Source organism: Lagopus leucura, unplaced genomic scaffold (assembly GCF_019238085.1).
Source record: "Lagopus leucura isolate 7727_CA_CO unplaced genomic scaffold, USGS_WTPT01 Super-Scaffold_100004, whole genome shotgun sequence".
NCBI lineage: Eukaryota > Metazoa > Chordata > Aves > Galliformes > Phasianidae > Lagopus > Lagopus leucura.
The window spans coordinates 39806236-39820984 of NW_024962264.1; the positions used below are offsets into that span (position 1 = coordinate 39806236).

Sequence of the window (14749 nt, forward strand, 5' to 3'; positions counted from 1 at the left end):
TTTCTGAGTTGTCACTGCACTGCCTGGTGCTGCTCTGATAGTGCTCTGATGAGGTCCCAGCAGTGGGTGTCTGCCCTGATGCCCGCAGTAGTGAGGAGGGCTTTGCCAGCCATGCGTTTATTTTTGCCCTCAGCCAGCCTGAGATCTTGACCTTGACTCTGGGTGAACTTTTGCTGCTGAAAGAAATGGGGTTTACCCTCTATTTGTGGCTTCTTGTCCTGAAGTGCTTCTTGGCACTGTTCTGCTCTTCTTGGGGCTAGTGAGCTTGCAGGATGGGTGTGGGGGAACTCAGAAAACCTTTCAGCCATATTTCAAGAGTGCTGGTGTTTCATATCTGCTGCATTCATTGGGGTTAATTAAAGTCTGTGCTTTATGGGTTGCCCTTGGCCGTAAATGGAAAAAAATCTGACTCAATTGAGAATTGACAGAGTGATCTTTAAGCTCACTTATTTTATCAGATATAGTCCTAATTTGAAGAAATTGAGGAACCATAACTGATGGTGCTGGAGAGGTCCTGAGAGCACTTTTTCGAGTACCTTTCTGAGTCATGCCATAGCAGCCTGCGCTTCGCTATGTCCACAGACATGGTGTGTCAAGTCCCACAGTGCAGTAAGTGGAACAGTGAGCAGAATGGCCAGCTGTTGGCCAGCACATATTGTGGACATCTGCCCAATGTGCCAAAATGAGCTGCATGTGGAATTTTTAGAGTACCTAATGCCTGCTGGAGCTCACAGACCAGAGTGGATAGTGATGAGGCTGGGAGCAGGAAGGCTGGGATTCTGCCTTCAAACTATTCCCACTGCTCCTATGTTCCCACTGGAATAATCCATGATGAAACAGACAGCTCTGCTGATGTTTCACAAGGGTACTACATGCCCCTGCACATGTTTTTGGCTATGCTAGTGCTCAGAAACTGTCGAGGATGTGTTTTGGACAAGTACTACAGCTAATGATTTGCAGCAAGCCCTTTTCTCTCCCCTCACCATCTGCAAGAAGGAGTAGTTTTCTGCACTCCTCGGCACGTCTGCAGGACCTGGTTCTCCCCTGCCTGCCATGCCTGGAGCACCTGATGCCTGGGCTCATAGCAATGTGCTCAGCTCACCCTGTGCCACAGCAGTGCAGTGCAGTGGCCATCTCTGGCACAGGTAATGAACTGCATTTCTGCAAAGAGAAAAAGTAGAGCCTTTTAATAAACATAATAACTTTTAATAGGAAGTTGTTTTCTCTTCTTGACACATCATGGAGGTAATGAACAAATTTTACACATGCATGTATTTTTTGTAATGTTTCTCTGGTCTTTTCTACTGTCCTGTCAGTAGGATGCAACATGCTACAAAAATATTTTAAAATCAACATGAAAATGCACAATGATTGCTTTCTTTTTTCATTGGAAACTTCAGCAATCAGGAATCTGAGTAGGTGCAGATGCTATTTGGTATATTTTAGGCAACCTGACCTTTCTAAAGCAGGTACAAAATTCCTCTGTTCTGGAGCAACCCAAATGACTTAGGAGCACCCAAACAGACCATAGAAGTTCAGCTGCAGCATGGAGCACCCTTGTTCATTTCTCAACTTCTACAAAACTTCATCAAAATTTCTCTTGGTGCTGCTAAGACAGAGGATTAGATCCATCACCAATGAAATAAGAGCAACAGTTAAAATTAGGGAAATGAACACTTTGTCTTAAATATGAACTAACAAATCCATTTAATCTTTTGCCATACTGCTAGTTAAGTTTTCTCAACTCACACAGGGAAATTGGAGAGAGAAGTTTCCTCAAAAGCATTGTATCAATGGTATCACAATTCAAATTGCTGGCCTGGCTCTCAGCCCCACACTTACACCACCAACTGTCTCCTTTCCTTTCCTTTCCCAAATACAATGATGGAGTTTCTCAGCACACTGCCAGAGCCAGTGGACTGAGGCTGAGCAGATACTCACATTACTATAATTTTTGAACATTTACAGTTCTAGCAGAGTAGGATACATGCAGGTAGAAGCACTACTTGATATTTTTGCAGCATCAGCTCTGTACAGATTAAGTCTGTAATCATCACTTGAAACACTCCTTAAACTTCCAGAGTTATTCAGAAGTCAACAGAAATCTCATGCATTACTCCAAATACAGGGTTCAGCTGCACAATTGCTTTTCCTGCTGATCCCTACCGCGCACCTCAGCTCACAGAGGAGTCATTCACAGCATGTATAATGCAGCGGCTAGCCAAGGAATAGGAGAAAATTAACTGTCTTGCCTGCTACATCACAAGGACCATATTCAGCAATTTATAGAACTTCAAAAAACAAAAATGCAAACATCAGTGCAAAGCATATTCCCCCCCTTCACAGAAATAAAGCATGCACTTCAGTATTTCACCCAGGCATCCCATCCTGTAAACATTTATGACAAGTTAAGCATGTGCTTCAGTGGGGAGTCTCCAGGAAATCACTGAATTAACTTCCATTGTGGCAGTTGGCCCAGTAATGCTTCAAGGGTCAGGCCGTGTTTGTATTTTGCTACATACAATTAAAAGAACCCTAAATACCATAAGTTCAACAAAGTATGCTATCATATTCCTTCCTGTATGTGCATAAGATTCTTGTAATAATGACTATGCAAACACGCTCTTCAACCTTCTGGAGAGTTTTTCTGCTTCTACTATATGAGAACATAATAAATACATATGATATACCAGTTATTAAGCCATCAAAAAAAGCACGTCGTTCCAGAAAGGACAGGAGGCACTTGAGGCTTAGGAGTCGAGGGCTAGCCATTAGCACAAGTGTCCTGCCTGGCAAAAAGCTTCAGCTGCTCCACAGTTCCTGTGGCACTGCAACCTTGGTGGGATGTTCCTGCACGTTGTCTTAAACCAGGCTGCTTCACATCTGAAATAACAATTGTATCTCAAGATTATTGTTCCAGGTAAGACGGCTCAGGAATGTAATAGTAAGTGGAAGTGAGCAACACAAAGTAAATCCCACATGTAGCAGATAACAGGGACTAAGTCCTTTTCAACCCAGGCCATTCTATGATTCTGTGATTCTATGAACCAGGAGATTGTCCTGCATCCAACAGAGTCAGCTCTGGGATTTTAGAAATGTAGCGACATTACATTCTGATGTTCTAATTCAAGGGACAGATTTCACTTATTTTATCCTTGAGTTTGCATCAGGAAAGCTCAGTTTGGGCATTCCCTAGGGACATGAGAACAAGCTGAAAAATTCAAAGATGTCTCTTTGTGTTTCTGGTCAACCAGATCTGTCTCAGTGGAGGATGATAGCACATGTTTAGGGGACTCTGTCCTGCAATGATGGTGCGAGGCTGGGCTTTGTCTGGACACAACACAGTTGCCTCTGCCCACTCCCTGCCATGATATGCTCTGACATCTATTTTCTCAGGACAACCTTCCCTTTTTCTTTCCCTTCATGGGAAACAGACAGATTGTGGTGCTTGGGAAAGCTTCACGGATGGAGGAAAATGTAGCACCCATATCTTAAACAGCAAATTTTATAGGTGCTTTAACGATCCTTGCCCTTGTATGCGTAAGAACTTTGTTCAACACTTGCCAGTTCTGCATGTTGGCAGTCAAGAAGTTTAAGGCAATCAACTGTGTCAGTAAGAGTACTTGCTTCTGCACAGTGTGGAACAGCTATAGCCTTGTCATGAAACCAAATGTGCTGAATGTGTAAGTTCCTTTCCTGTGGGCAACTGCCTGAAAAAATCTACTTCTTTTTGTAAGTTCATTTACTAGGAATTTTACTAGGAAATTACAACCAGGAAATGAGCAGCTAAAGCCACATGCTAAGTCCATAAAGGTCAACCTCTGTGTGATGGCAGCTTCTTCAGCTGCCATGGACTTCTGCAGCCTTGGTTTGCCCAGGACTCTTGTTCTGGATGGACTCTGCAAGCTGAGTTTTGTTTAAGTCATTGCTCACCTTGTTTTGTATTTTTAACCCTGTTTAGTTATATAGCACAATATCAAGATCAACAAGTGTTATCCAGACAGGTACTAACATTACAGAACTTGAGACAAAAGTAAGAAACTTACATATTTATTGCTGAAGTTTGAAGAGGAATCATCACACTGTCGAGCTTTATTCTTCCCCTGAGATGAATTCTCTCCTAAATAACAGAAAATATGTTTTGCATCAGTTAAACATTCAGGGAGAGGACTAATGAGTCCAGCAGCAGCGCATCACTGGCCTCTGCATACACTATCCTGTCTCCTTGTTGGGAGCAGCAAAAATTGTCACATAGTAGATCCTCACTGCTCCCTGGGTGTCATAGAGTGTATTCTCCCTACAATTTGGTCTCAGTGGAGTGTTATTACCACAATAAACTTCACTGAGAAGCACTGAATATTTTTCAACAATAATGTGCTTGAATGTGCTCACTTCCCAAGTGTTCAATTTTGGATAAAATTATTTCAAAACACATTATAAAATGCTGCTAAGTTAGTGCTTCAGAAGTTCTGATGGTATTAAATTTCAATTAAAAAAGCCTTCAGCAACTACTTCAACAATTCATATGAAATTTTAAGAGAAAGTATAAGTTTCTGGTAGAAAGAAAAAAGAAACATTTCAACAAGATTGATATATTTTACCATGGGGAAGATAATAGTCACTAGTTGTAATAGATATCAATAATGGGCTATTGGTTGCATTCTCAGGTGGTTTCTCTGCTGGGCTTTGAGGCAGACTTTCATGGAAGGCACATACTTTGCACAGAGGGAAAGCAATGTGTCTAAGGACATCTCCCCAGATATGTATCCCCGCTGATGTCAATAGGCTTTGGATCAGAGCACAAAATGAGTTAGTCCCATGCTGCTGCAGAGTCTGTCTGGGTTTTCTGGTGCTAAACACATAAGCTCAAGGGCAGAGTGAGCTGCCATCAACTATTGCTGTGGTCAGCATCTCTCCGTACTCTCAGTGACTGTCTGATGGGAGGCTCTGGGACTGCAAATGTGTCTGAAGGTATCTGCATTATGGTATCTACAATAATTAGTGCCAATAAACCACCAGGTGATGAAGGCAAAATGATGATACACTGAGGAGGAAATAATCACATAGACGTTCCCTGGTCAGGAGTAACATGGATAACAAACAGTTTTAGGTATGTGACTGCAGTATGCCTTGAGACCACACGGAGAGGCATCTAGGACAGTTTTGGAGTTTAATGGCTCAGTGCTCTAATGCTGTGCTAAATATCCAGCTACATCACAAGGAGCAAATTAAGAACAACATTCAGGTTAGTTGCAAGTGGGAAGACGTTTTTATTGATCTCAAAATAGCTGTAAGTGACAGAAATAAATTCCATGACTGCTGAAAACCTAACTTGCCATCAAAACCATCACTCAAAAAAGACAATGGATTAGACCTTGTTTCCCATGAAGGAAATGAAAACCAAGCATTTTGTTCAGTATTTTCCTAGAACAGATGATATTTAAGCTGATCAAAGGAATAATTTGATCAGGTCACTGAACTGTGTGGCCAAAGGAGAAAATATGTAACAGGATGGCAACTCTCAACCAGTGTAGCTAGATTACTTGCATGTTTTGAAGGCTGTGATGAGAGAGAAGGGATGTACAAAAATCATCAGACACCAGAAACAGTGGAAAATTAGATTAATTTTGGGTTATGCATCTAGTGAAGGGTGACACACGAACTCTAGCACTGCAAACTAGATGGAAAGCATCAAGAGAGACTTGAACCACCAGCTTCTCCCAGTATTGCTATACAGCATCTTGTATCTAGTGTCACTTGATTCAATTTTATATGTATTGTGGTAAGGTACTGGAAGAATATGTTGACAAAAGAAGCTGGAGGTATTCAGGACCAGGCTGGATGGGGCCCTGGTCTATGTGGGAGATGTCCCTGCCCACAGAAGATGGGTTGGAACTCTTAGGTGGTCTACAGAGTCCCTTCCAAGCCAAACCACTCTATGATATCATGATTAGGGGTTGAAAGACCACTGCATATTTGTCTGTTCTGCTAAGACAACAAGTAACTGGGAGATGAAGGGACCCTGCAGAGATTGGCCTGTACAGTGACCAAGCAGTGCTGGCTGGGAAGCTATGACTGCAATGCGACCCACGTTACCTGCAGTCCTGCCTTGACTGTGGGGCTTCTCCTGCTGGAGGAGGAGCTGTGAGCTCAGAGAGGTTGGCAGAGGGCAGGGAGAAGCCAACCTCAAATATATCCCGCGCTTCTACAAAAACTGAAAGACATGATGCACAGGTTGAGAAAGAGGCCTCTGACAGAACATTTGGAAAATGAAATTAGACTGATACCAACATGTAAGTCTTTGTGGGCAGGTAATCAGTGAATCATTCTATCAAACCTTTTACTTTCTCTCTCATCCTCCAGTGTTGCATCTGCTTGTTGATTTCTGTCTGAAACTAGATTGTAAACACAAAGACATAGGCACTGTGCACATTAGTGTAATACAACAGACAGAACTGCAGTTAAACTGTCTAACTTATTGCCACAGAACACTGTAGATGCCAAAGGGGATAGGAACAAAGTAATGGAAGTAAAAACCACCGCGTACTATTAGACATACAACCTCTGGTTTAGAAGTGCTACAGGGATGAAACAGAGAATGCATCCATGTGCCTCTGCACTGTTTCTCATCTTTCCCAGATATCTTGTGCCAGCTGTTGTCAAAAATGGGGATTGCGTATACAGCCTCCCATGACAGCATCTGCAGGATACTTCCCCTGGAGAGACCCAGCATAGATTCCCAAAGGAAGATTCCATGTTCAGCACTGGGCACAATAGGATGCACTCTGCACATGTCCTACTCTAAGAAGTCTCTCTTCAACAGAAGGAGGATGGGAAAGAGTGACTAGGGATTGTTTTGGTCTTTGTAGCTTTTGACTCTTCAGTGTATTTGTTCTGAGTGCGTGGGAAGTAGACAGCAAGTGGATACTGAGGCCTCTGTGAAGCTCAAGATTTAACCAGGAAAGTAAAAGAACTCCAATGAAAATGCAAGGCTTTCTGATGGATTAGAATTTCACTTGTGCAGTATTTGGTGTTTTTTTTTTTTTACTCTAACAAGCATAGTCATTTCTGACTATGTTGCATCCTGATACTAGTATATGTGATTAATTAGTGAGCATATAGTCAGATGAAAATACGGAGTATATAAGATCCATTTTGAAACTCTGAAACAAACATTTCTTTGTTTCTTTGTTTCACCTTTGCAGAAGGCTGCTATACTAATCCCTCTATTTTTATGTTTATTTTTCTTTATTCATTCTGAATCTGAATACATTATTTAGAATATACATACACTGTAGAACAGGGTGATGAATAGAGTTAACAGGTCATATTGTCATGAGTATACAAAGACTTTGACCTAGGCAAAGCCAACTCTGACTTTTGTGGGAAGGCTGTAAGAAAAAAAGGGTATAAAAAACAGACTGACGTAAAAAATAAATTCTACTGCATCTCAGATTACACTGTGTCTAAGAAAGAAAGAACTTGCACTGCTATTTCACTATAATATCTGCTGCTGAGCAATCTCTCATAGTTGCAATCTCTTTGAAAGCAAAGAATTAAGGAAAGCATTCTGAAGAAAAGACAATTGAAGAGACTTTTTCATAAAATATGAAACTACTGCTGTAGATGCAGTAACAAAAATGTTTGTCTTGACCATGCAGAGATACAACCAGTGAAACAGGAGGGCAGTGCTGAATGGGACCCAGTGCTCAGCTGCACCCATGACCCCCAGCATCACCTGCAAACTCCCTCAGCAGGACTGAAGAACATCACAGAAAGCAGCGTGGAAGGCTAGCAAATGCTCCACAGACACAAACATCAACACATCCTCAGCAGCCTCTCATTGTAAGACTGCTTGGAAAAACCTTGCAAATTGCATAGCTCAGAAACTGTGTTAGAAGTGCAACCAGAGCTGGATTTCATGATATTTAATATTTTTACTGTAGTTTTGTCCCAGATTCACAACTGGAATGTGTGCAACCAGAGCTTTGTGGTGCGAGTAAACATACACTGAATCAAGCCATGAGAAGTAAAAAGCTGGGAAAGTTTATTCTTCTGTTTCTATAATGAAAGACACTACAACTTCAGGTGATTATACAATACAAAGTTAAAAACGTCAAGTATGAGAAAATAAGAAAGAAGGAAAGGGAAGCAGGTACTTGCTCTAACTCTTTGATGGTGGAGGACAGTTTTTCTATGAAGCAGCTTCTAGGTTTTCTACCTGCCAGGAAAAAAAAATAGGACACAGAATACGACTCACAAAAGGTAAAATAAATAAACAAAATAATATCCCCAAATTGGAAGGAATGTCAGCTCTTACCACTCACAAGCATGCAGCATATTGGCAGGCTGCTCTCTGCTGATCTGCTCTGCTTATCTAGTAAGGGAAAGGAGGTTGCAAGGGAAGCTTCAGTGACAGAGACGTGGATGTGTGCACCTGGACAAAATGAGAGAGACATGAAACTACGTGCAGATGTGAAGAAACCCCATGGTGGGGTCATGTTTTACACAGCCCAACTCCATCTGACAGAAGCAAGCTTGCCTGGATTGAGCCCCTAATGAGGCGAAAACAAAAAGTCCTTACCTCCTTAAAAGCCGTGGTCCATGCTTGGATGTGCTCAGTGTAAGAGAAACCGAAGAGGAATATTATCTGCAACAGCTCCAGATTTGTCCCATTATATTACAGTCAAATGAATTTTTTGATGTATGAGACAGCATAATTAAATATTCTCAGCATTTGGAGATTTATGGAAAACAGTGATGAAGATGCCATCATTCAGCCTCATCATCTCAGAAGACCACAGGATTTTCCAGGTCCAAACCCTAACAACACAGGGGGATGTCTCATCACATGCTGAACTTCATGTGCATTTCCATGGCCAAAGCAATTTCTTGTGCTGAACAAGAAGAGGGCTTTTTAATTTGTTCTGTGATGATTTCAGCGCTCAGCCACCATCTTCTGCAATGGCAGGTTAGAAAGCAATAGCTTTTGGAAGAGGTGCTGATCACATGGGAATGCTAGTCGACCTACATCCTCAGTTCATTCTATTTCACACTGCATTTCCATCAGAGTACACCTCTGCAGAATGATTGATTGCCTTCTCCAGAGTGACAATAAGCTAAAGGTCTTTTGCATGTGACAGGCCAGGCCTCTTCTCAAGTATTCATAGTTTCCTGGAATATTTTCTCAGCTTCGCTTATTAGCAATTCTTGAATTTTCATTTGTATCCACAGTTGGTGTCTTGGGAAACCTTAATGCTTCTAAGTACAGTACACCAAAATATAAGCCACATCAGCTTTGGCACACTTTTAATATCCTTCCAGAACATTCAGTGCAGAACAGACAACACCTCTGAAAAGCAAGAAAGGCATGTCCTACCCTGCTATCGTAAACAGGCACACATGGATTAGAAATTGCCCTCATGGATCACATTATGCTTAGGCAACAGGACTACTCCTAACAACTTCAAGATATTGTCACCTGCCACATTCCTGTGAGACCAGATACTGAAGAATGAACTTGTGAACTGCCCTTAATACATTCTAGAATGGATACTCCAAGCAAAGGCCAGAAAAGAAATCTGTCAAATCATTACTCAGATTTCAATATTTCAATCACACATCATTCATATACATGGAGTAGCCTTACTCCAATTTCCACTCCTCAGCCTTTCTGTTACTAAGGAACTGCTGTCCCCCAGCATTTTTTGTGATCAATATCTATGCTGGTTTTCAGTGAAATATGCAAAAACAATCACAGTGAAAGCAAGAAATGCTTTCACAATAGGCATTTTATCACTAACACCACGTATGATGGTTTTGAGCTCTTAGTCATCACATAAAATCCTTAATCTTATATTCATAGCAGTATTTCTACCACTTGCAGGTCTTAGGGCTATACTGAATTCCCAAACAATAAATACTTTCGCAGGTAGATTTTTTTGGAGTTCTATATTGTGTAAGATCATTTAGTTTCCCTTTGAAAAGCTGACCTAAGTTTGCCTATACACTCAACTAAGAATGACTGTAGTAAGTCCTGTGCTTGCACATCAGTGAAAAACTTTCAAAACAATGCAGCATCCTAAGCATTTATATCCAAGCTGAGTTTTCACATAAGTTGCATGTACAGTCACTTATCTTGCATCAAGTGCAGCAGTTTACTGCCAAATATGCATGAAAAATCAAAGTGTTTCATTTTGTCTCCTTGTTTTTTTGCTTTAGATTGCTTCTTAATAAGTGGTGCCTTAGAGCTCATAGCCATCAGGAAGTCAGCCTTCTAACAAGAGTTTTTAAAAATAAGAGTGGTAAAGCTCACTTTTGCCCCTAATGATATTGCTCCATTAAAATGCATTACTTTGGTCCAATCTTAATTTAACTCTATTCTTTTTCTGTTTTCTTTCACATTAATTGTAGGTATTTGAAATAATATTTTTGATTAAATTTAATTCACCTACACCTCTGAAAAAGGAGCCCTTCTTTTCCTTTTAATGTATGAAAAAAAGAAAATTAGGTTCTGACAGATTCCTAAGATAGGATTCTTCAGTAGTCAGTGGACCTCTGAAGATAAGCTAAGTCCAGATCAAGACACATGTCCAAGACAGATAGGATAAATCGCCTTTTGGATATATGTCTCTTTTAAATGACCGGCTTTTAGGTGTGCAAGTGGCTCAGTTGTTTAGATGTATAAAACAAGACAAGACTGAACTCACTACAAGCTTTGATCAGGACATGCCATGCACATCACCAACACAGGGTTTTTCTAGGTTACCTGTCTGAGAGGAGTTGCTGGTTATATACTTACACGTTTTGCATATAAGATTTTTCTAAACATTTTTGTAACAATTGCACAGTCACAAAATCTTCTGAACAGAAGTAAAAATTAAAAAGTATAGATTAAAATAAAACCTCATTTGAATATATGTGAAAGCAGAACTTTGTTATATGCATGCTCAGGTTCAGGTGACCGGGCAGCCTATTGACAGCAGGAAGATGCTAAGGGTCTGACTATAAGCCTGGGGCTTTTTCTAGGAGATTTCTCCTATTAGTCAAGACGTTTTCTAATTTGGTTTGCACATGCAATCTGGGGCTGCTATAACATGCTTACTGAACAGTTGAATTCTCCCTTCAGTTGACCTGGCTTTTACACATCTAGAAATGAAAACAAACATGTAGAGAAGTGATTGTTACAAAAGTTGTAAGAGAGACCAGATGAGTCAGGCATTTCCATGCTTTGTTGAGCCTGTACAAGAAGTGTTTGCCTTAACCCTGAGATTTTAACAAAACAAGTAAGTCTTATTCATGCAGGCAGGCACCCCAACATATTTGAAAATATCTGTGTGAGTGAGAAATATTTCTGGAAGGAAACAGGCCTCTCCTTCTGAGTGTTTTTAATTTTAGAAGTTGAGCGTTTCTCCAAAGCTGGGGAAAAGCAGGACTTCAATTTCAGTGAAAGCATGTTTAATTTCGAAACCTGTAAAGCTGTTAGAATTCAAGAGAAGGTGGTAGCTGTTTTAAACATGAATTGTATTAATGAGAAGAGGGCAAGAATCTTGTCTTGCAAGTGGCTATGAGTCATACCTTCCAATTATAACATGCATACATCACACTTCAGTAAAGAAGAAAATCGAGCATCCTCTGGATGGAAGAAATTCAGACACTTGCTAAGTCAGCAGCTGATCACAGCATCAGACCTTATCTTGTGAAGAACAGTGTGCCTGGGTCCTGCCTCATTTACACTCTGCAAAACACGATGACTGCTGCTGAAGTTACTTTCTTGTTGAAAGTGGTATGAGGGCAGAATCAGTCAAAAAATGTCCATGAATCCCAGTCTCAGACTTCACTCAGAATTCAGAAAGAATGTTATGCTTTTAATGTAAACATGCCCACAGCTCCATACCTCTTAAAACAGAAAAACATCCATTCTCAAAGGCATGTAATCTAAAAACAATTTCCCGAATCACAAGGCTGAATTGCAGTCACGTAAGAGTCTGTTAAGTAAGTGTCAGAGCATTATTTACATTTGTGTCACAGGGAATTTCCCATCAAGGATTCAGAAGAAGAGGAAAGCAGCTATTGGGCAACCTCTGAAATGTTACTGGGGGAAGCAGAAACCTTAAAAAGTTGAATAAAGTAAGAGTGTTGTTCCTGGAGGACTTCTATAGGGAGGATGGGAAGAAAAGTAGGACTATGTAGCAGATAAAGTGAGTTACCATATGTTTAACAATAAGAAGAATAACCATGAGAAGTTAAGAAAAAAGAAAAAAAAATTTAATAACTGGGAATCAGATTAGACAGAATTTTATTCCACCTCAGTGCTATTTTGTTCTGCTCTGCTCCTGTAGAACCTATAGTTACCTCCATCTCTTGCTTGTATTGGTGAGATTTTCATTTCTTTTTTGTACATTAACTGTAACCTTTACTCCTTTCAGCTTCTATTACACACACATTTTGCAACAAAGTGGATCAGTGAAGCACAGGAAAGAGTAGGACAAGACTAGAATTTTATGACAAGAGTAGGATTTTGAATACATAGGGTGACTGGACACAAGGCTGCAGCATTTACTCATTTACTCCCAACCCTTTTGGCTACCGGAATATTATCAGTGGACAAACATCCTTGCGTACCCAAATCTAACTGATAAATATCACTACCTTGGTTATCCCTGCACATACCCAGGTGTATCTCACCACTGAAGAGTTAAAAAATGGTTTTCCCTATAGCAGTTGTATTTCTCACTCCCAGACACTGACACTGCACACAGTGCAGCTGTGCTGCAACTCTAAAGGCTCCCATTTGGCTGTTTTGCAGTGTGAGGGTACCTTTGCAGTGACTTCAACCTGAGAGGAAGTGAGGATGGTTTTGCTGTTGGAAATGACACCCCCAAACACAATGACACAGAAGAATCACTCACCAGTCTCAGCAGAAGTTGTCTTCACGGACAGAAGTTTGACACCTTCTTTATCTGACTGGGCCCTGTTGGTGACAGAAGACGAGGCATAATGAGCATGCAATTCTGTCACACTGCTCAGTGTAATACTACTCTAACATCATGGTCTGGAGGCTTGAGATGGGTTTTACAGTGTGTTGTGCATGAGTCTTATTGATGGCAAACACCATACACCAGTGGCTCTGAGAAGACTCCTCTCTTAAAACGTGATAGATCAGCTCACACAACTCCAGGCTCAATTTAGTGCTCCACAGAAGAAGTACATCCATGGAAAGAGAGGGAGATATCTTTTCTCTTGGCCAATGCAGGGCGTATAGCTGTGTCGGATTGCAAGAAGGAGCACCTTAGATTTCAGGAAAGATGGGAATAGCAAGTAAACCTCCTGCCCAAATGGTTTTGGTCATACAAAACCACATTCAGACCTAACAGCCTTTGGTATGTATCTTCTAATGGATTTTTCTTCATTTCACTCTCATACTTATTCCAATACCATTTTCACAGAATCACAAATGTCAGGGTTTGGAAAGGACCTCAAAAGATCATCTAGTCCAATTCCCCTGCTGGAGCAGGAACACCTAGATTAGGCCACTCAGGAATGCGTACAGGTAGGTTTTGAAAGTCTCCAGAGAAGGAGACTTCACAAACTCTCTGGGCATTTTAACAGAGGCTGTGCAAATGGACAGGTGGAGAGAAGATGGGACAGAAGAGTATGTAGTGATGGAGAATGGAGAGGAACAAAGAATAAAAGGAGAGAAGTAAAAAGAAAAGAAAAGGGAAGAAAATAAGTGGACACAACACAAGGCATTTATCCTTTCCAAAAGGATCCCTTGCAAAGCAGTTGCATGTTTCCGTCCATGTTATAATGCATACAGGTGTACACTAACTGCAACATTGTTCTCTTTAGGTAGCAACTGCTTGTTATGTTTAAGCAGAGAAAGATGAGAGAATCGCATGCAGAATTTACTGCATTCACAAGTGCCCTCCAACAGATCTCATAGCGATGCAAAGAAAAAATTTAACTTACTGTTCAGTGCCGTTCTCTTGTCTGTCTGAAAAAAGGAACAGAACTAGGGTCATTTGAGCTCAGTCAAGCAAAACATTTAGACACAGCTATTGCTGCTGCTAGCAGAAGGCTGAGTTGTGATTTTATAATGTTTAATTAAGTATATTAAGACAACCAGACTGGATGGTAACTGTCAGTTCTCTAGCTCATCCTCCCAGAAGATCACCATGCTGACAGTGGTTTTTGAGCACGAAACAACTCATCCAGAAGGCAGGGTGGGGGACACAAACAGCCTGTGTGCTGCAGCGGGGTTTGCCCAGCTAGCAACATAGCCTGTCATCTCAGTCAGCGAGGAAGGGAAACATCCACCAAACCTGTTTTCTCCTCACCCAAGTGTGGGCAGATGGATGGGCTGGGACAACCTAGGATGCACAGAGCCAGCTCCCATACACAGATGGATGGCAGGTCACTGTTGCTGCCTCCTCTTGTTTTCTAGTTAATTTGCCAGTACTGTGAGTACTGGCATTTGTGTGTGGGGAGGCTGGCAAGCAAACAAACTTCACCTAATGTCTTTACCCTGAAAATTCTGTAATTTCCTAAACAGACAGCACACCTTCTGCTTTTTGTTTTGTTCTGATTGCCATGCCATTGGCCAAGTTAGTTGCAACGCAGTTTGCCTTGCTCTACAGCTTCCACATCCCACTGTGATTTTGTATACCAAGTCCCAGTGATTTCACTGCTGAGGCTCTGCACAAATCTCCTAACTCATGCCAACTCACAGTTAGGATTCAGATATGTT

At 41.1% G+C, this 14749-nt stretch overlaps 1 protein-coding gene across 1 annotated transcript in view; it reads right to left on the reverse strand.

Moving 5' to 3' along the window:
- Positions 1-1184: 1184 nt before the first annotated feature.
- The window catches only part of EMCN (endomucin), a 44229-nt gene continuing 30664 nt past the window's right edge, over positions 1185-14749 (reverse strand). Inside the window, exons 9-12 of the mRNA XM_042870499.1 lie at positions 13972-13996; positions 12912-12973; positions 4047-4120; positions 1185-2883 (exon numbers count right to left, since the gene is read on the reverse strand). Coding sequence (XP_042726433.1) covers positions 2878-2883; positions 4047-4120; positions 12912-12973; positions 13972-13996 — 167 coding nt within the window. The 3' untranslated portion in view covers positions 1185-2877. The remainder of the gene's footprint in view (positions 2884-4046; positions 4121-12911; positions 12974-13971; positions 13997-14749) is intronic.